At 59.4% G+C, this 21787-nt stretch overlaps 1 protein-coding gene across 1 annotated transcript; it reads right to left on the bottom strand.

Moving 5' to 3' along the window:
- Positions 1–1317: 1317 nt before the first annotated feature.
- On the bottom strand, positions 1318–21521 carry LOC308052641 (uncharacterized protein; the record flags this gene model as incomplete). The annotated part of the gene is made up of 10 exons (XM_080364699.1): positions 1318–2287; positions 6727–7008; positions 11504–11633; positions 12247–12330; positions 13387–13494; positions 15677–15854; positions 16854–16928; positions 18527–18643; positions 18830–18876; positions 20313–21521. Coding segments are annotated over 9 exons (2224 nt in total), but the record flags the coding sequence as incomplete, so codon positions are not given.
- Between the last annotated feature and the right edge of the window lie 266 nt (positions 21522–21787).

Below are 21787 nucleotides of genomic sequence, written 5' to 3'. Positions count from 1 at the left end.
GCCCGAACTCCTGGGTCCTTCCCCGAACTCCTGGGTCCCTCCCCGAACTCCTGGGTCCCTCCCGAACTCCTGGGTCCCTCCCGAACTCCTGGGTCCTTTGGGGAACTCCTGGGTCCCTCCCGAACTCCTGGGTCTCTCCCCGGACTCCTGAGTCCCTCCCGAACTCCTGGGTCCCTCCCGAACTCCTGGGTCCCTCCCCGCACTCTTAGGTCCTTCCCCGAACTCCTAGGTCCCTCCCCGGACTCCTGGGTCCCTCCCGAACTCCTGGGTCCCTCCTCGAACTCCTGGGTCCCCTCCCGAACTCCTGGGTCCCTCCCGAACGCCTGGGTCCCTCCCGAACGCCTGGGTCCCCCCCCCTGAACTCCTGGGTCCCTCCCGAACTCCTGGGTCCCTCCCGAACTCCTGGGTCCCTCCCGAACTCCTGGGTCCCTCCAGTCTCTTTATTGTGGGCGGAGCTTCCGCCGCCTTTAAATTAAAATACAAAACAAACCCCAAAACCAACCGAAATTGCCCCAAAAAAACATTAAAAACCCCCAAAAAACCCCAAAGTGCGTAAAAAAGCCCCAAAAATCTTACAAAGGGGGGGGGGGATGGGCTGGGAGTGACACCCATGGGTGGGGGGTCACCAATGGGTGGGGAGGCACCCAATGGGTGCGGGGTCACCGGTGGGTGGGGGGTCACCAATGGGTGGGGGGTCACCGATGGGTGGGGGGTCACGAATGGGTGGGGGGCACCCAATGGGTGGAGGGGGTCACCGATGGGTGGGGGGGTCACCGATGGGTGGGGGGTCATCGGTGGGTGGGGGGGTCACCCAATTTGGGGGGGGGGGGGGGGGGGGGTCACCAATGGGTGGGGGGGTCACCGGTGGGTGGGGGGTCACCAATGGGTGGGGGGTCACCGATTGGTGGGGGGGTCACCCAATTTGGGGGGGGGGTCACCGATGGGTGGGGGTCTCAGGGTGTCCCTGTGTCACCCATGGGTGCTCCCAGTTGACTTTTGGGTGCCCCCATGACCATTGGGTGCCCCCATGACCATTGGGTGCTCCCCATGACCATTGGGTGCCCCCATGACCATTGGGTGCTCTCCATGACCATTGGGTGCCCCCATGACCATTGGGTGCCCCCATGACCATTGGGTGCTCCCCATGACCATTGGGTGCTCCCCATGACCACTGGGTGCCCCCATGACCACTGGGTGCTCTCCATGACCATTGGGTGCCCCCATGACCATTGGGTGCCCCCCATGACCATTGGGTGCCCCCATGACCATTGGGTGCTCCCCATGACCATTGGGTGCCCCCAGTTGACTCTTGGGTGCCCCCCATGACTATTGGGTGCTCTCTATGACCATTGGGTGCTCTCCATGACCATTGGGTGCCCCCCATTGACTCTTGGGTGCCCCCAGTTGACTCTTGGGTGCTCCCCATAACCATTGGGTGCTCCCAGTTGACTCTTGGGTGCCCCCATGACCATTGGCTGCCCCCAGTTGACCACTGGGTGCCCCCAGTTGCCTCTTGGGTCCTTCCAGTTGACTCTTGGGTGCCCCCAGTTGACCATTGGGTGCCCCCATGACCACTGGGTGCTCCCAGTTGACTGGTGGGTGCTCCTCCTGACCACTGGGTGTCCCCCATTGACTCTTGGGTGCCCCCAGTTGACCACTGGGTGCCCCCAGTTGACTCTTTGGTCCGCCCAGTTGACCATTGGGTGCCCTCAGTTGACCATTGGTTGCTCTCCATGACCATTGGGTGCTCCTCATGACCATTGGGTGCTCCTCATGACCATTGGGTGCCCCCAGTTGACTCTTGGGTCCTCCTAGTTGACCACTGGGTGCTCTCCATGACCATTGGGTGCCCCCAGTTGACCATTGGTTGCTCTCCATGACCATTGGGTGCCCTCAGTTGACCATTGGTTGCTCTCCATGACCATTGGGTGCTCTTCATGACCATTGGCTGCTCCTCATGACCATTGGGTGCCCTCAGTTGACCCTTGGGTGCTCTCCATGACCATTGGGTGCCCCCAGTTGACCATTGGGTGCTCTCCATGACCATTGGGTGCTCCCAGTTGACTGTTGGGTCCCCCAGTTGACCATTGGGTGCTCTCCATGACCATTGGGTGCCCCCAGTTGACCATTGGGTGCTCTCCATGACCATTGGGTGCTCTCCATGACCATTGGGTGCTCCCAGTTGACTGTTGGGTCCCCCAGTTGACCATTGGGTGCTCTCCATGACCATTGGGTGCTCTCCATGACCATTGGGTGCTCCCAGTTGACTCTTGGGTCTTCCAGTTGCCTGTTGAGTGTCCCCCATTGACTCTTGGGTGCTCCCCATTAAAACCGGGTGCCCCCAGTTGCCTCTTGGGTGCCCCCACGACCATTGGGTGCCCCCATGACCACTGGGTGCCCCCCATGACCATTGGGTGCCCCCAGTTGCCTCTTGGGTGCCCCCATTGACTCTCATCATCTCCTCATTGACCTGAAGTCACCTCCATCCCCTCCCCCTCTCTCCTCCCCCCACCCAACACCCCCCAGCACCCAAGGACACCCCATAGCACCCAAGGACCCCATCCAGCACCCAAGGACACCCAAGGGCGCCCCCCAGCACCCAAAGACGCCCCATAGCACCCAATGACACCCAATGACACCCTATAGCACCCAAGGGCACCCAATGACACCCCATAGCACCCAAGGGCACCCAAGGACTCTCCAGACCCCAAGGACACCCCATAGCACCCAAGAACACCCAATGACGCCCCTCAGCACCCAAGGATGCCATCCAGACCCCAAGAACAACCCCCATCACACATAGACACCCCCCAGCACCCAAGACCACCCCATAGCACCCAAGGACACCCCATAGCACCCAAGGCCACCCAACCACACCCCATAACACCCAATGACACCCAATGACGCCTCATATCACCCAAGGACACCCCATAGCACCCAAGGACACCCCATAGCACCCAAGGGCACCCAAGGACACCCCATAGCACCCAAGGACACCCCATAACACCCAAAGACACCCCATAGCACCCAAAGACACCCCATAGCACTCAAGGACACCCCACAGCACCTAAAGACACCCCATAACACCCAAAGACACCCCATAGCACCCAAGGACACCTCATAGCACCTAAAGACACCCCATAACACCCAAAGACACCCCATAGCACCCAAAGACACCCCATAGCACCCAAGGACACCTCATAGCACCTAAAGACACCCCATAACACCCAAAGACACCCCCATAGCACCCAAGGACACCCAAAGACACCCCATTACACCCAAGGACACCCCATAGCACCCAAAGACACCCCATTACACCCAAGGGCGCCCCCCAGCACCCAATGACACCCAATGGCACCCCATAGCACCCAAGGACACCCCATAGCACCCAAGGACACCCAAGACCACCCCATAGCACCCAATGACACCCAATGACACCCCATAGCACCCAAGGACACCCCCATAGCACCCAAGGACACCCAAGGACACCCCATAGCACCCAAGGACACCCCATAGCACCTAAAGACACCCCATAACACCCAAAGACACCCCATAGCACCCAAGGACAACTCATAGCACCTAAAGACACCCCATAACACCCAATGACACCCCATAGCACCCAAAGACATCTCATAACACCCAATGACACCCAAAGACACCCTATAGCACCCAAAGACACCCAAGGACACCCCATAGCACCCAATGACACCCCATGGCATCCAAGGCCACCCCATAGCACCCAAGGACCCCATCCAGCACCCAAGGGCACCCAAGGACTCTGTCCAGACCCCCAAGGACACCCCATAGCACCTAAAGACACCCCATAACACCCAAAGACACCCCATAACACCCAAAGACACCCCATAGCACCCAAGACCACCCCGTAACACCCAAGCGCACCCCATAGCACCCAAAGACACCCCATAGCACCCAAGGGCACCCAAGATCACCCCATAGCACCCAAGGCCACCCCATAGCACCCAAGGACACCCAAAGATGCCTCATATCACCCAAGGACACCCCATAACACCCAATGACACCCCATAGCACCCAAGGACACCCAATGACACCCAATGACGCCCCTCAGCACCCAAGGACACCCCTCAGCATCCAAGGATGCCATCCAGACCTCAAGGACACCCCCCAGCACCCAAGACCACCCCATAGCACCCAAGGACCCCGTCCAGACCCCAACGACACCCCATAGCACCCAAGGACACCCAAGGACACCCCTGAGCACCCAAGGACACCCAATGACACCCCATAGCACCCAACGACACCCAAGGACACCCCATAGCACCCAAGGGCACCCAATGACACCCCATAGCACCCAACGACACCCCATAGCACCCAAGGACACCCAAGGACACCCCTGAGCACCCAAGGGCACCCAATGACACCCCATAGCACCCAACGACACCCAAGGACACCCCTGAGCACCCAAGGGCACCCAATGACACCCCATAGCACCCAACGACACCCCATAGCACCCAAGGACACCCAAGGACACCCCTGAGCACCCAAGGACACCCAATGACACCCCATAGCACCCAAGGACACCCCATAACACCCCATAACACCCAAAGACACCCCATAGCACCCAAGTGCACCCAAGGACACCCCATAGCACCCAAGACCACCCCATAGCACCCAATGACGCCCCTCAGCACCCAAGGACACCCCTCAGCATCCAAAGATGCCATCCAGACCTCAAGGACAGCCCCCAGCACCCAAGACCACCCCATAGCACCCAAGGACCCCGTCCAGACCCCAACGACACCCCATAGCACCCAAGGACACCCCATAGCACCCAATGACACCCCATAGCACCCAAAGACACCCCATAACACCCCATAACACCCAAAGACACCCCATAGCACCCAAGGACCCCATCCAGCACCCAAGGACCCCGTCCAGACCCCAACGACACCCCATAGCACCCAAGGACACCCAAGGACACCCCTGAGCACCCAAGACCACCCCATAGCACCCAATGACACCCCATAGCAACCAAGGACACCCCATAGCACCCAAGACCACCCCATAGCACCCAATGACACCCCATAGCACCCAAGGACACCCCATAGCACCCAAGACCACCCCATAGCACCCAATGACACCCCATAGCACCCAAAGACACCCCATAACACCCCATAACACCCCATAACACCCAAAGACACCCCATAGCACCCAAGGGCACCCAAGGACACCCCATAGCACCCAAGGACACCCAATGACACCCAATGACGCCCCTCAGCACCCAAGGACACCCCTCAGCATCCAAGGATGCCATCCAGACCTCAAGGACACCCCCCAGCACCCAAGACCACCCCATAGCACCCAAGGACCCCGTCCAGACCCCAACGACACCCCATAGCACCCAAGGACACCCAAGGACACCCCTGAGCACCCAAGGACACCCAATGACACCCCATAGCACCCAAGGACACCCCATAGCACCCAAGACCACCCCATAGCACCCAATGACACCCCATAGCACCCAAGGACCCCGTCCAGACCCCAACGACACCCCATAGCACCCAAGGACACCCAATGACACCCCATAGCACCCAAGGACACCCCATAGCACCCAAGGACACCCAAGGACACCTCTGAGCACCCAAGGGCACCCAATGACACCCCATAGCACCCAATGACACCCCATAGCACCCAAGGACACCCAAGGACACCCCTGAGCACCCAAGGACACCCAATGACACCCCATAGCACCCAATGACACCCCATAGCACCCAATGACACCCAAGGACACCCTATAGCACCCAAGGACACCCAATGACACCCCATAGCACCCAACGACACCCCATAGCACCCAAGGACACCCAAGGACACCCCATAGCACCCAAGGACACCCAACGACACCCCATAGCACCCAAGACCACCCCATAGCACCCAATGACACCCAATGACACCCCATAGCACCCAAAGACACCCCATAACACCCCATAACACCCAAAGACACCCCATAGCACCCAAGGGCACCCAAGGACACCCCATAGCACCCAAGGACCCCATCCAGCACCCAAGGACCCCGTCCAGACCCCAACGACACCCCATAGCACCCAATGACACCCAATGACACCCCATAGCACCCAAGGGCACCCAAGGACACCCCATAGCACCCAAGACCACCCCATAGCACCCAAGACCACCCCATAGCACCCAATGACACCCAATGACACCCCATAGCACCCAAAGACACCCCATAACACCCCATAACACCCAAAGACACCCCATAGCACCCAAGGGCACCCAAGGACACCCCATAGCACCCAAGACCACCCCATAGCACCCAATGACACCCCCCAGCACCCACAGACACCTCATAGCACCCAAGGGCACCCAAGGACTCTCCAGACCTCAAGGACACCCCCCAGCACCCAATGACACCCCCCAGCACCCATAGACACCCCATAGCACCCAAGGGCACCCAAGGACTCTCCAGACCTCAAGGACACCCCCCAGCACCCAATGACACCCCCCAGCACCCATAGACACCCCATAGCACCCAAGGGCACCCAAGGACTCTCCAGACCTCAAGGACACCCCCCAGCACCCAATGACACCCCCCAGCACCCATAGACACCCCATAGCACCCAAGGGCACCCAAGGACTCTCCAGACCTCAAGGACACCCCCCAGCACCCAATGACACCCCCCAGCACCCATAGACACCCCATAGCACCCAAGGGCACCCAGTAGCACCCACGGGCGCTCAGTTGAGGAAGCGGCGGCAGCGCTTGGCGCCGCAGTTGCAGGGCAGCTTGGCGGGCGGCTCCTCGATGGGGAACTTGTAGTCGTAGGTGAGCTCCTCGCCGCGCAGGATGCGGCGCAGCGCGAAGATGACGATGCGCTTGTGTCCCTCCACCTGGATGACGCGCGAGTAGCAGTTGGGCTCGCACGAGTGGTTGATGAAGCGCGCGGCCGAGCCGTGCATGGTGGCGTCCACCACCTCGGCGTCGTCGATGCGGAACATGTAGCAGCCGATGCCCTGGGCGGGGCGAGAAATAGATGGGGCGTCGTCAGTGGTTGGGGCGTCATCAGGGGTTGGGGCATGGTCAATGGATGGGTCATGGTCAATGGGTGGGTCATGGTCAATGGTTGGGGCGTCATCAATGATTGGGGGATCATGAATGGTTGGGGTGTCATCAATGGTTGGGACATGGTCAATGGGTGGGTCATGGTCAATGGGTGGGTCATGGTCAATGGGTGGGTCATGGTCAATGGTTGGGTCATGGTCAATGGGTGGGTCATGGTCAATGGATGGGTCATGGTCAATGGGTGGGTCATGGTCAATGGGTGGGGCGTCATCAATGGATGGGGCGTCATCAATGGATGGGGCGTCATTAATGGATGGGGCGTCATTAATGGGTGGGGTGTCATCAATGGGTGGGTCATGGTCAATGGTTGGGGTGTCATTAATGGTTGGGTCAGTGTCAATGGTTGGGGCGTCATCAATGGATGGGGCGTCATCAGTGGTTGGGTCATGGTCAATGGGTGGGTCATGGTCAATGGTTGGGTCATGGTCAATGGTTGGGTCATGGTCAATGGGTGGGGGATCATCAATGGGTGGGTCATGGTCAATGGGTGGGTCATGGTCAATGGGTGGGACATGGTCAATGGATGGGACATGGTCAATGGATCATGGTCAATGGTTGGGTCATGGTCAATGGGTGGGACATGGTCAATGGTTGGGTCATGGTCAATGGGTGGGACATGGTCAATGGTTGGGTCATGGTCAATGGTTGGGTCATGGTCAATGGATGGGACATGGTCAATGGATCATGGTCAATGGGTGGGTCATGGTCAATGGTTGGGTCATGGTCAATGGGTGGGACATGGTCAATGGATGGGACATGGTCAATGGATCATGGTCAATGGGTGGGTCATGGTCAATGGTTGGGTCATGGTCAATGGGTGGGACATGGTCAATGGATGGGACATGGTCAATGGATCATGGTCAATGGTTGGGTCATGGTCAACGGTTGGGGCGTCATCAATGGTTGGGGCACCGTCAATGGATGGGGGATCATGAATGGTTGGGGTGTCATCAATGGTTGGGACATGGTCAATGGGTGGGTCATGGTCAATGGGTGGGTCATGGTCAATGGGTGGGTCATGGTCAATGGTTGGGTCATGGTCAATGGATGGGTCATGGTCAATGGTTGGGGCGTCATCAATGGTTGGGGCGTCATCAATGGATGGGGCGTCATCAATGGATGGGGCGTCATTAATGGATGGGGCATCATCAATGGGTGGGGGGTCATCAATGGTTGGGTCATGGTCAATGGTTGGGTCATGGTCAATGGTTGGGTCAGTGTCAATGGTTGGGGCGTCATCAATGGATGGGGCGTCATCAATGGTTGGGTCATGGTCAATGGATGGGTCATGGTCAATGGGTGGGGCGTCATCAATGGTTGGGTCATGGTCAATGGATGGGTCATGGTCAATGGTTGGGTCATGGTCAATGGGTGGGTCATGGTCAATGGTTGGGGCGTCATCAATGGATGGGGCGTCATTAATGGATGGGGCATCATCAATGGGTGGGGTGTCATCAATGGTTGGGTCATGGTCAATGGATCATGGTCAATGGATGGGTCATGGTCAATGGTTGGGGCGTCATCAATGATTGGGGGATCGTCAATGGTTGGGGGATCATCAATGGGTGGGACATGGTCAATGGGTCATGGTCAATGGTTGGGTCATGGTCAATGGGTGGGGTGTCATCAATGGTTGGGTCAGTGTCAATGGTTGGGGCGTCATCAATGGATGGGGCGTCATCAGTGGTTGGGTCATGGTCAATGGATGGGTCATGGTCAATGGTTGGGGCGTCATCAATGGTTGGGGCGTCATCAATGGTTGGGGCGTCATCAATGGATGGGGCATCATCAATGGATGGGGCATCATCAATGGGTGGGGTGTCATCAATGGTTGGGTCATGGTCAATGGATGGGTCATGGTCAATGGTTGGGTCATGGTCAATGGGTGGGTCATGGTCAATGGTTGGGGTGTCATCAATGGTTGGGGCGTCATCAATGGATGGGGCATCATCAATGGGTGGGGTGTCATCAATGGTTGGGGTGTCATCAATGGTTGGGTCATGGTCAATGGATGGGTCATGGTCAATGGTTGGGGCGTCATCAATGATTGGGGGATCGTCAATGGTTGGGGGATCATCAATGGGTGGGACATGGTCAATGGTTGGGTCATGGTCAGTGGTTGGGTCATGGTCAATGGTTGGGGGATCATCAATGGGTGGGTCATGGTCAATGGGTGGGTCATGGTCAATGGGTGGGACATGGTCAATGGATGGGACATGGTCAATGGTTGGGTCATGGTCAATGGGTGGGACATGGTCAATGGATGGGACATGGTCAATGGATCATGGTCAATGGTTGGGTCATGGTCAACGGTTGGGGCGTCATCAATGGTTGGGGCACCGTCAATGGATGGGGGATCATGAATGGTTGGGGTGTCATCAATGGTTGGGTCATGGTCAATGGTTGGGTCATGGTCAATGGGTGGGTCATGGTCAATGGGTGGGTCATGGTCAATGGTTGGGGCGTGGCCAATGGATGGGGCGTCATTAATGGATGGGGCATCATCAATGGGTGGGGTGTCATCAATGGTTGGGTCATGGTCAATGGATCATGGTCAATGGATGGGTCACGGTCAATGGTTGGGGCGTCATCAATGATTGGGGGATCGTCAATGGTTGGGGGATCATCAATGGGTGGGACATGGTCAATGGGTCATGGTCAATGGTTGGGTCATGGTCAATGGGTGGGGTGTCATCAATGGTTGGGTCATGGTCAATGGGTGGGTCATGGTCAATGGGTGGGACATGGTCAATGGATGGGACATGGTCAATGGATCATGGTCAATGGTTGGGTCATGGTCAATGGATGGGGCGTCATCAATGGTTGGGGCATCATCAGTGGGTGGGTCATGGTCAATGGTTGGGTCATGGTCAATGGGTGGGTCATGGTCAATGGGTGGGTCATGGTCAATGGGTGGGACATGGTCAATGGATGGGACATGGTCAATGGATCATGGTCAATGGGTGAGTCATGGTCAATGGTTGGGTCATGGTCAATGGGTGGGACATGGTCAATGGATGGGACATGGTCAATGGATCATGGTCAATGGTTGGCTCATGGTCAACGGTTGGGGCGTCATCAATGGTTGGGGCACCGTCAATGGATGGGGGATCATGAATGGTTGGGGCGTCATCAATGGTTGGGTCAGTGTCAATGGTTGGGGCGTCATCAATGGTTGGGTCATGGTCAATGGATGGGGGATCATCAATGGGTGGGTCATGGTCAATGGTTGGGGCATCATCAATGGTTGGGACATCATCAATGGTTGGGACATCATCAATGGTTGGGACATGGGGACTTGGGGACAAAGTCAATGGATGGGTCATGGCCAATGGATGGGGCGTCATCAATGGTTGGGTCATGGTCAATGGGTGGGGGATCGTCAATGGATGGGGCATCATCAATGGTTGGGGCATCATCAATGGGTGGGGTATCATCAATAGATGAGACATGATCAATGGTTGGGTCACGGTCAATGGTTGGGGGATCATCAATGGTTGGGGTGTCATCAGTGGTTGGGGTGTCATCAATGGGTGGGGCGTCATCAATGGTTGGGTCATGGTCAATGGTTGGGTCATGGTCAATGGTTGGGTCATGGTCAATGGTTGGGGCGTCATCAATGGATGGGGCGTCATCAATGGATGGGACATGGTCAATGGGTCATGGTCAATGGTTCATGGTCAATGGGTCATGGTCAATGGGTGGGTCATGGTCAATGGGTCATGGTCAATGGGTCATGGTCAATGGGTCATGGTCAATGGGTGGGTCATGGTCAATGGGTGGGTCATGGTTAATGGGTGGGACATGGTCAATGGGTCATGGTCAATGGGTCATGGTCAATGGGTGGGTCATGGTCAATGGGTCATGGTCAATGGGTCATGGTCAATGGGTCATGGTTAATGGGTGGGACATGGTCAATGGGTCATGGTCAATGGGTGGGTCATGGTCAATGGGTGGGTCATGGTCAATGGGTCATGGTCAATGGGTGGGTCATGGTCAATGGGTGGGTCATGGTCAATGGGTGGTCATGGTCAATGGGTGGGTCATGGTCAATGGGTGGGACATGGGGACCCCATCGATGGATGGCGACATGGGGACATCACCAAGACACGGGGACATGGAGCAGCCAATGCCCTGGGGGGGCAACCGGGACACCCTGAGCTCCATAAGGTGTCCCCAAAGTGTCCCCAAAGTGTCCCCAACGTCCTAAAGTGTCCCCAAAGTGTCCCCAAGCTCCCACTTCACCATCAACCTCCTCCCAGCTGCTTGTGAGGAGCCCCTAAAACATCCCCGAAGTGTCCCGAAATGTCCCTAAAGTGCCCCTGAAGTGTCCCCAAGGTGTCCCCGAGGTGTCCCCAAGTGTCCCCAAGTGTCCCCAGGTGCCACCTTGCTGTCGTAGAACTTCTCGCGCTTGTCGGTGAGGACGGAGCGCACGACGATCCCCGAGTACTCGATGACCATCTCGCCGGCCTCGATGTTGCGCTTGCAGAACAGACCCCGGCCGTGGATGGCGGAGCTGGGGACACGGGGACATGGGGACATTGGGGACATGGGGACAATGGGGGCGATGGGGGTGATGGGGGCAATGGGGACAATGGGGGTGATGGGGACAGTGGGGACATGGGGACACTGGGGACAATGGGGGCGATGGGGACAATGGGGGCAATGGGGATAATGGGGACACTGGGGACAATGGGGGCGATGGGGACATTGGGGGCGATGGGGACATTGGGGGCGATGGGGGCGATGGGGGTGATGGGGGCATTGGGGACATTGGGGACATTGGGGGCGATGGGGGTGATGGGGGCAATGGGGGCAATGAGGACATTGGGGACATCAGGGGCAATGGGGGCAATGGGGATAATGGGGACGATGGGGACAATGGGGGCGATGGGGACAATGGGGACAAGGGGACAAGGGGACAGGGGGACATGGGGACAGGGGGACAGGGGGGGCAATGGGGACAATTGGGACAATGGGGACAATGGGGCCATTGGGGGCAATGGGGACAATGGGGACAAGGGCACATGGGGACATGGGGACAGGGGGACAGGGGGACAGGGGGACAGGGGGACAATGGGGACGTGGGGACATGGGGACATGGGGACAGGGGACATGGGGACACCCACCGGTACACCCCGACGCTCTCCCGGTGGCTCCTCTTGAGGTGCCGGAACCGCATGGCCAGGGGCAGCTCCAGGCTGGCGGCGCGGCTGCGGGGACCCAGGCGTTCGGGAGGGACCCAGGCGTCCGGGCCCCACCCACAGCCCCTCCCACAGCCCCGCCACGGGGGCTCCACCCCCAGCCAGGAGGGACCCAGGAGTGCAGGAGGGGACCCAGGAGTTCGGGAAGGGATCCAATCCAATGGGTGACCCCATAGCACCCATAGGTGAAACCCAACCCAGGAGGGACCCAGGAGTTCAGGGAGGGACCCAGGCGTTCGGGAGGGACCCAGGCGTCTGGGCCCCACCCATAGCCCCTCCCACAGCCCCGCCATGGGGGCTCCACCCCAGCCAGGAGGGACCCAGGAGTGCGGGAGGGACCCAGGAGTGCAGGGAGGGACCCAGGAGTTCGGGGGGGACCCAGGAGTTCGGGAGGGGACCCAGGAGGGGACCCAATCCAATGGGTGACCCCATAGCACCCATAGGTGAAACCCAACCCAGGAGGGACCCAGGCGTCCGGGAGGGACCCAGGAGTTCAGGAGGGACCCAGGAGTTCGGGAGAGACCCAGGAGTTCGGGAGGGGACCCAGGAGTTCGGGAGGGACCCAGGAGTTCGGGGAGGGACCCAGGAGTTCGGGGGGGACCCAAGAGTTCGGGAGGGACCCAGGAGTTCAGGGTGGGACCCAGGAGTTCGGGAGGGACCCAGGAGTTCGGGGAGGGACCCAGGAGTTCGGGGGGGACCCAGTAGTTCAGGAGGGACCCAGGCATCCGGGAGGGACCCAGGATTTCAGGAGGGGACCCAGGCATCCGAGAGGGACCCAGGAGTTCGGGAGGGACCCAGGAGTTCGGGAAGGGACCCAGGCGTCCGGGAGGGGACCCAGGAGTTCGGGAGGGACCCAGTAGTTCGGGAGGGACCCAGGAGGTTCAATAGGGACCCAGGCGTTCAGGAGGGACCCAGGAGTTCAGGGGGGACCCAGGAGTTCCCCAAAGGACCCAGGAGTTCGGGAGGGACCCAGGCATTCAGGAGGGGACCCAGGAGTTCGGGAGGGACCCAGGCGTCCGGGAGGGGACCCAGGCGTCCGGCAGGGACCCAGGCGTCCGGGCTCACCGGGGGCCCTTGCTCTGGGCGTCGTCGTCGTCCTCGTCGCGCGGCGCCCCCTGCGGCAGCGCCCGGTGCTGCGACGCCAGGAAGCTGAACATGTCGAACGTGCACTTCCTGCGGGGGAGGGGCGGCTGAGGCACCCATGGGTGCCCCCCACCCAGCGGGACCCCCCCGGCACCCGTGGGTGACCCACAAGTCAATGGGTGAATCACCAAACCAATGGGTGACCCCCCAACCCAATGGGTGAATCACCAAGCCAATGGGTGACCCCCCAAGCCAATGGGTGACTCCATAGCACCCATAGGTGAAACTCAACCCAATGGGTGACCTCACAACACCCATAGGTGACCCCCAAGCCAATGGGTGACCCCCAAGCCAATGGGTGACCTCATAGCACCCATAGGTGACCCCCAACCCAATGGGTGAACCCCCAAGCCAATGGGTGAAACCCCAAGCCAGTGGGTGACCCCATAGCACCCATAGGTGAAACCCAACCCAATGGGTGACCCCCAATCCAATGGGTGAACCCCGAACATATGGGTGACCCTATAGCACCCATAGGTGACCCCCAAGCCAATGGGTGACCCCCCCAACTCAATGGGTGACCTCCAAGCCAATGGGTGACCCTATAGCACCCATAGGTGACCCCCAATCCAATGGGTGACCCTATAGCACCCATAGGTGACCCCCAAGCCAATGGGTGACCCCCAACCCAATGGGTGACCCCATAGCACCCATAGGTGACCCCCAAGCCAATGGGTGACCCCCAACCCAATGGGTGACCCCATAGCACCCATAGGTGACCCCCAACCCAATGGGTGAACCCCCAAGCCAATGGGTGAATCCCCAATGCAATGGGTGACCCTATAGCACCCATAGGTGGCCCCCAAGCCAATGGGTGACTCCCAATCCAATGGGTGAACCCCGAACATATGGGTGACCCTATAGCACCCATAGGTGACCCCCAAGCCAATGGGTGACCCTATAGCACCCATAGGTGACCCCCAAGCCAATGGGTGACCCCCCAACCCAATGGGTGACCCCCAATCCAATGGGTGACCCTATAGCACCCATAGGTGACCCCCAAGCCAATGGGTGACCCCCAACCCAATGGGTGACACCATAGCACCCATAGGTGACCCCCAAGCCAATGGGTGACCCCCAACCCAATGGGTGACCCCATAGCACCCATAGGTGACCCCCAACCCAATGGGTGAACCCCCAAGCCCATGAGTGAATCCCCAATGCAATGGGTGACCCTATAGCACCCATAGGTGGCCCCCAAGCCAATGGGTGAACCCCCAACCCAATGGGTGAAACCCCAAGCCAATGGGTGACCCCACAGCACCCATAAGTGACCCCCAAGCCAATGGGTGAATCACCAAGCCAATGGGTGACCCCCCAATCCAATGGGTGACCCCATAGCACCCATAAGTGACCCCGAAACCAATGGGTGACCTCACAACACCCATAGGTGACCCTCAATCCAATGGGTGATCCCCCAAGCCAATGGGTGACCCCCAACCCAATGGGTGACCCCCAACCCAATGGGTGACCCCCAACCCAATGGGTGACACCCCAAGCCAATGGGTGAACCCCCAACTTATGGGTGGTGACCCTATGGGGGGGTCCCAGTCACCCTATGGGGGGGTCCCAGTCACCCTATGGGGGTCTCAGTCACCCATAGTGACCCTATGGGGGGGTCCCAGTCACCCTATAGGGGGGTCCCAGCCACCCATAGTGACCCATAGTGACCCTATGGGGGTCCCAGTCACCCTATGGGGGTCCCAGTGACCCATAGTGACCCTATGGGGGGTCCCAGTCACCCATAGTGACCCCATGGGGGGTCCCAGTCACCCTATGGGGGGGTCCCAGCCACCCATAGTGACCCTATGGGGGGTCCCAGTCACCCTATGGGGGTCCCAGTCACCCATAGTGACCCTATGGGGGGTCCCAGTGACCTATAGTGACCCTATGGGGGGTCCCAGTCACCCATAGTGACCCATAGTGACCCTATGGGGGGGTCCCAGTCACCCTATGGGGGTCCCAGTCACCCATAGTGACCCTATAGGGGGTCCCAGTCACCCTATGGGGGTCCCAGTGACCCATAGTGACCCTATGGGGGGTCCTAGTCACCCATAGTCACCCATAGTGACCCTATGGGGGTCCCAGACACCCATAGTGACCCACAGTGACCCTATGGGGGGGTTCCCCATGACCCAATATGGGGGGTTCCCCATCACCCTATGGGGTCCCCCCACCCATGGGTGCCCCGGGGGGAGGTCTCAGCACCCACCTCACGTAGAGCTCGGCCCGGGCGCACCCCGAGGGGTTTCGGGGGGTGGGGTGGGGGGGGTCCCGGCGCGGGTGGTACCGGAATTGGTACCGGGGGCACAAACCGGCCCCCGGCAGCTGCTCCACCAGGAACACGACGGCCTCGTGCTGCACCCCCAGCCAGCGGGACCCGCTCAGCCCTGCGGGGGGACCCAGGAGTTCGGGGAGGGACCCAGGAGTTCGGGGAGGGACCCAGGAGTTCGGGGAGGAACCCAGGAGTTCGGGGAGGGACCAAAAAGTTGGGGACGGAACCAAAGTTCGGGGTCGCGGGGGCAGAGGGGGGGAGGTGCAGAGGTGGCACCGAGGCGCCTCGGGGACCGGAAGTGATGGTGCACCGAGGCAAATGGGGAGAAAATGGTCGATTAGAGGATACCAGTTGGGATTTTGGGGTTCGGGAGGGACCCAGGACTTCAGGAGGGGACCCAGGAGTTCGGGAGGGACCCAGGAGTTCTGGAGGGACCCAGGAGTTCATGATGGGGACCCAGGAGTTCGAGAGGGGACCCAGGAGTTCAGGGGGGACCAGGAGTTCAGGGGGGCCCCAGGAGTTCAGGAGGGACCCAGGAGTTCGGGGAGGGACCCAGGAGTTCAGGAGGGACCCAGGAGTTCGGGAGGGACCCAGGAGTTCGGGGGGGACCCAGGAGTTCGGGAGGGACCCAGGAGTTCAAGGGGGAACCCAGGCGTTCAGGAGGGACCCAGGAGTTCCGGGGAGGGACCCAGAAGTTCGGGAGGGGACCCAGGAGTTCAGGGGGGTCCCAGGAGTTCAAGGGGGCCCCAGGAGTTCAGGAGGGACCCAGGAGTTTGGGAGGGACCCAGGAGTTCAGGAGGGACCCAGGAGTTCGGGAGGGACCCAGGAGTCTGGGAGGGGACCCAGAAGTTCGGGAGGGGACCCAGGAGTTCGGGAGGGACCCAGGAGTTCAAGGGGGGACCCAGGAGTTCAAGGGGGAACCCAGGCGTTCAGGAGGGACCCAGGAGTTCCTGGGAGGGACCCAGGAGTTCAGGAGGGACCCAGGAGTTCGGGAGGGACCCAGGAGCCTGGGAGGGGACACAGGAGTTCAGGAGGGACCCAGGAGTTCGGGAGGGACCCAGGAGTTCAAGGGGGGACCCAGGCGTCCGGGAGGGACCCAGGCGTCCGGGCTCACCGGCGAACGAGAGGTGTCGGAGCCGCGCGTTGGCTCGAGCTTCCTGAACCTTCTCGGTGACGGCGCGCCAGGCGCCTGGGGACAGGGACAGTGTCACCGTGTCCCCATGGCCCCGATGTCCCCAGTGTCCCCAATGTCCCCCCATTGACCCCAATGTCCCCATTGACCCCCCATTATCCCCAATGTCCCCCCATTATCCCCATTGTCCCCAATATCCCCATTAGCTCCACCATCCCCATTGTCCCCATCGTTCTCATTGTCCCCATTGTCCCCACCATCCCCCATGTCCCCTTGTCCCCGCATTGTCCCCATATCCTCCCATTATCCCCATTGTCCCCTTTATCCCCATTGTCCCCTTTGTCCCCAATGTCTCCCAATATCCCCAATACCCCCATTAACCCCATTATCCCCAATGTCCCCCTAATGTCCCCATGTCCCCATATTCCCCCATTATCCCCATTGTCCCCATCATCTCCATCATCCCCATTATCCCCATTGTCCCCTTTGTCCCCATTGTCCCCTTTGTCCCCCATGTCTCCCAATATCCCCAATACCCCCATTAACCCCATTATCCCCAATGTCCCCAATGTCCCCATATCCCCCAATGTCCCCATCATCCTCATTGTCCCCATGTCCCCATTATCCCCATTGACCCCAATGTCCCCATTGTCCCCATCATCCCCATTGACCCAAATGTCCCCATTGTCCCCATTGCCCCATTGTCCCCATCATCCCCATCATCCCCATTGCCCCATTGCCCCCATGTCCCCATTGTCCCCCAATGTCCCCATTGCACCCAACATCCCCATTGACCCCAATGTCCCCAATGTCCCCATTATCCCCACTGTCCTCATCGTCACCATCATCCCCATCATCCCCATTGTCCCCATCATCCCCATTATCCCAATGTCCCCATTATCCCCATTGTCCCCATTGTCACCATCATCCCCATTGCCCCCATTATCCCCATCATACCCAATGTCCCCATTGTCCCATTGTCCCCATCACCCCCATCATCCCCATTGACCCCAATGTCCCCATTATCCCCATTGCCCCCATTGTCCCCATTATCCCCATTGCCCCCATTGTCCCCATTGTCCCATTGTCCCCATCATCCCCATTATCCCCATTGCCCCATTGACCCCATTGTCCCCATGTCCCCATCATCCCCATTATCCCCATCATCCCCATCATCCCCATTATCCCCATTGCCCCCATTGTCCCCATTGTCCCATTGTCCCATTGTCCCCATCATCCCCATTGCCCCATTGACCCCATGTCCCCATTATCCCCATTGTCCCCATGTCCCCATCATCCCCATTATCCCCATTATCCCCAATGCCCCCATGTCCCCGTTGTCCCCCAATGTCCCCATTGCACCCAACATCCTCATTGACCCCAATGTCCCCAATGTCCCATTGTCCCCATCGCCCCCATCATCCCCATTGCCCCCAATGTCCCCATTGTCCCCATTATCCCCACTGTCCTCATCGTCACCATCATCCCCATTGTCCCCATTATCCCCATTGCCCCCATTGCCCCCATCACCCCCATTGACCCCAATGTCCCCATTGACCCCATTGTCCCCATTGACCCCATTGTCCCCATTGTCCCCATCATCCCCATTGTCCCCATTGTCCCCATCGCCCCCATGTCCCCGTGTCCCCTGTCACCCTCGATGGAGGGGGCGGTGACGCTCAGCCCGTCCTCGTTGCTGATCTCAAAGCACAGCTGGGGGCGGGGGGGGGAGGGGCCGGCGGGGGGAGGGGCCTCGTCCTCCGAGCTGCCACCTGGGGGCCAATGGGGACATTGGGGACAATGGGATATGGGGACAATGGGACAGGGGGACATGGGGACTCTTCAGGGTCCCATCCCCATTGTCCCCATAGTCCCCATTGTCCCCAATGGCACCAATGTCCCCATTGTCCCCAATGTCCCCATTGTCGTCATTGTCCCCATTGTCCCCAATGACCCACCTGCGCATTCCCACGGTGGCTCCGCGGTGACGTCACTCGGGGGGGACCTGTGGGGACATGGAGGGGTCAGAGGTCCCCAACTGGGATTAACTGGGATGGACCCAACTGGATGGTCCCAATGACCCAACTGGGATTGACTGGGATGGACCCAACTGGGATGGACCCAACTGGGATGGTCCCATTGACCCAACTGGGATGATCCCAATGACCCAACTGGGATTGAATGGGATGGACCCAACTGGGATGGTCCCATTGACCCAACTGGGATGGTCCTAATGACCCAACTGGGATGGACCCAACTGGGATGATCCCAATGACCCAACTGGGATGATCCCAATGACCCAACTGGGATGGACCCAACTGGGATGGACCCAACTGGGATGGACCCAACTGGGATGATCCCAATGACCCAACTGGGATGATCCCAATGGCCCAACTGGGATTAACTGGGATGATCCCAATGACCCAACTGGGATGGACCCAACTGGGATGGACCCAACTGGGATGGTCCCATTGACCCAACTGGGATGATCCCAATGACCCAACTGGGATGGACTGGGATGGACCCAACTGGGATGATCCCAATGACTCAACTGGGATGGACCCAACTGGGATTGACTGGGATGAGATACCCAACTGGGATGATCCCAATGGCCCAACTGGGATGAACTGGGATGATCCCAATGACCCAACTGGGATGGACCCAACTGGGATGGACCCAACTGGGATGATCCCAATGACCCAACTGGGATTCACTGGGATGGACCCAACTGGGATGGACCCAACTGGGATGATCCCAATGACCCAACTGGGATGGACCCAACTGGGATTGACTGGGATGGACCCAACTGGGATGATCCCAATGGCCCAACTGGGATGAACTGGGATGATCCCAATGACCCAACTGGGATGGACCCAACTGGGATGATCCCAATGACCCAACTGGGATGATCCCAATGACCCAACTGGGATTCACTGGGATGGACCCAACTGGGATGGACCCAACTGGGATGGACCCAACTGGGATGATCCCAATGACCCAACTGGGATTCACTGGGATGATCCCAATGACCCAACTGGGATGGACCCAACTGGGATGATCCCAATGACTCAACTGGGATGGACCCAACTGGGATTGACTGGGATGGACCCAACTGGGATGATCCCAATGGCCCAACTGGGATGAACTGGGATGATCCCAATGACCCAACTGGGATGGACCCAACTGGGATGGACCCAACTGGGATGATCCCAATGACCCAACTGGGATTCACTGGGATGGACCCAACTGGGATGGACCCAACTGGGATGGACCCAACTGGGATGATCCCAATGACCCAACTGGGATGGACTCAACTGGGATGATCCCAGTGACCCAACTGGGATGGACCCAACTGGGATGAACTGGGATGGTCCCAATGACCCAACTGGGATGAACTGGGATGATCCCAATGACCCAACTGGGATGCCGCCGTGTCCCCACCTGGTGTCCCCGTTGGTGTCACTGGTCTCGCTGGTGTCCCCATTGGTGTCCCCGTTGGTGTCCCCGTTGGGGTCCCCATTGGGGTCCTCGAGCCGTGGCCTCTTGGTCCCCGTCCCCACGGCGTCCCCGGGGCGCTTGTGTCCCCAGGGGGGCCCCCAGTGGCCCCCGGTGACGTCATCGCGGGTGACGTCATCACGGGTGACGGTGACGTCATCACGGGGGGCGGCGTGGCCGTTGGTGGCACCTCCGGGGGTGACGTTGCCATGGGTGACGTTGCCATGGGTGGCACCTCCATAGGTGACACTTCCGGGGCCACCGTGGCCATTGGTGACGCTTCTGGGGGTGACGTCCCCATAGGTGACATCCCTATAGGTGGCACCGCCATAGGTGACATTGCCATGGGTGACACTTCCATAGGTGACACTGCCATAGGTGACATCTCCACGGGTGACGGCCCCATTGGTGGCGTCTCCATGGGTGACACGGCCACGGGTGACACCTCCAGGGCCACCAAGACCATCGAGGACACGTCCATGGGTGACACTTCCATGGGTGACACTTCCAGGGCCACCACGGCCATAGGTGACATCTCCATAGGTGACATTTCCATGGGTAACATCTCCAGGGCCACCATGTCCATAGGTGACACTTTCATGGGTGACGTCCCCATTGGTGGCATCTCCATGGGTGACATTTCCATGGGTGACACTTCCAGGGCCACCACGTCCATAGGTGACACTTCCAAGGCCACCATGTCCATAGGTGACACTTCCAGGGGTGACGTCCCCATTGGTGGCATCTCCATGGGTGACCCTTCCATGGGTGACATCTCCAGGGCCACTATGTCCACGGGTGACACTTCCATGGGTGACACCTCCAGGGCCACCACGTCCATAGGTGACATCTCCATAGGTGACATCTCCATGGGTGACACTTCCACGGGTGACACCTCCAGGGCCACCACATCCATAGGTGCCACCCCCATAGGTGACATCCCCATTGGTGGCATCTCCATAGGTGACATTTCCATGGGTGACGTCCCCATTGGTGGCATCAACGCGGTTGACGTTCCAGACAGGACACGCGTCCCCATTGTCCCCATTGTCCTCATCGCCCCCATTGTCCCCATTGTCCCCAATGTCCCCATCGCCCCCATCGTCCCCATTGTCCCCGTCACCCCCATTGTCCCCATTGTCCCCAACCGTGTTCCTGAGCACGAACTCCAGGATGTCGGAGGGCAGTTGCGCACCCCCCGCTGTCCCTTGTCCCCCCCGTTGTCCCTTGTCCCCATTGTCCCCCTTGTCCCCATTGTCCCCATTGTCCCCCGCCCCGTCCAGCTGCCGGATGGGGGGGGCGGGGCGGTGGGGGAGGGGCCACGGTGGCCCCCGCGCTGTCACCACGGTGCGCGGGAAGCGGGAGTAGCGCCGGGTGACGTCACCGTTGTCATTGTCACCGTCGTCGTTGTCACCGTCGTC

Source organism: Nesoenas mayeri (assembly GCF_963082525.1).
Source record: "Nesoenas mayeri genome assembly, contig: SCAFFOLD_185, whole genome shotgun sequence".
NCBI classification, from domain to species: Eukaryota; Metazoa; Chordata; class Aves; order Columbiformes; family Columbidae; genus Nesoenas; species Nesoenas mayeri.
Note: the sequence above shows the minus strand (reverse complement) of the source record. Positions and strands in the feature narration are given on the sequence as shown.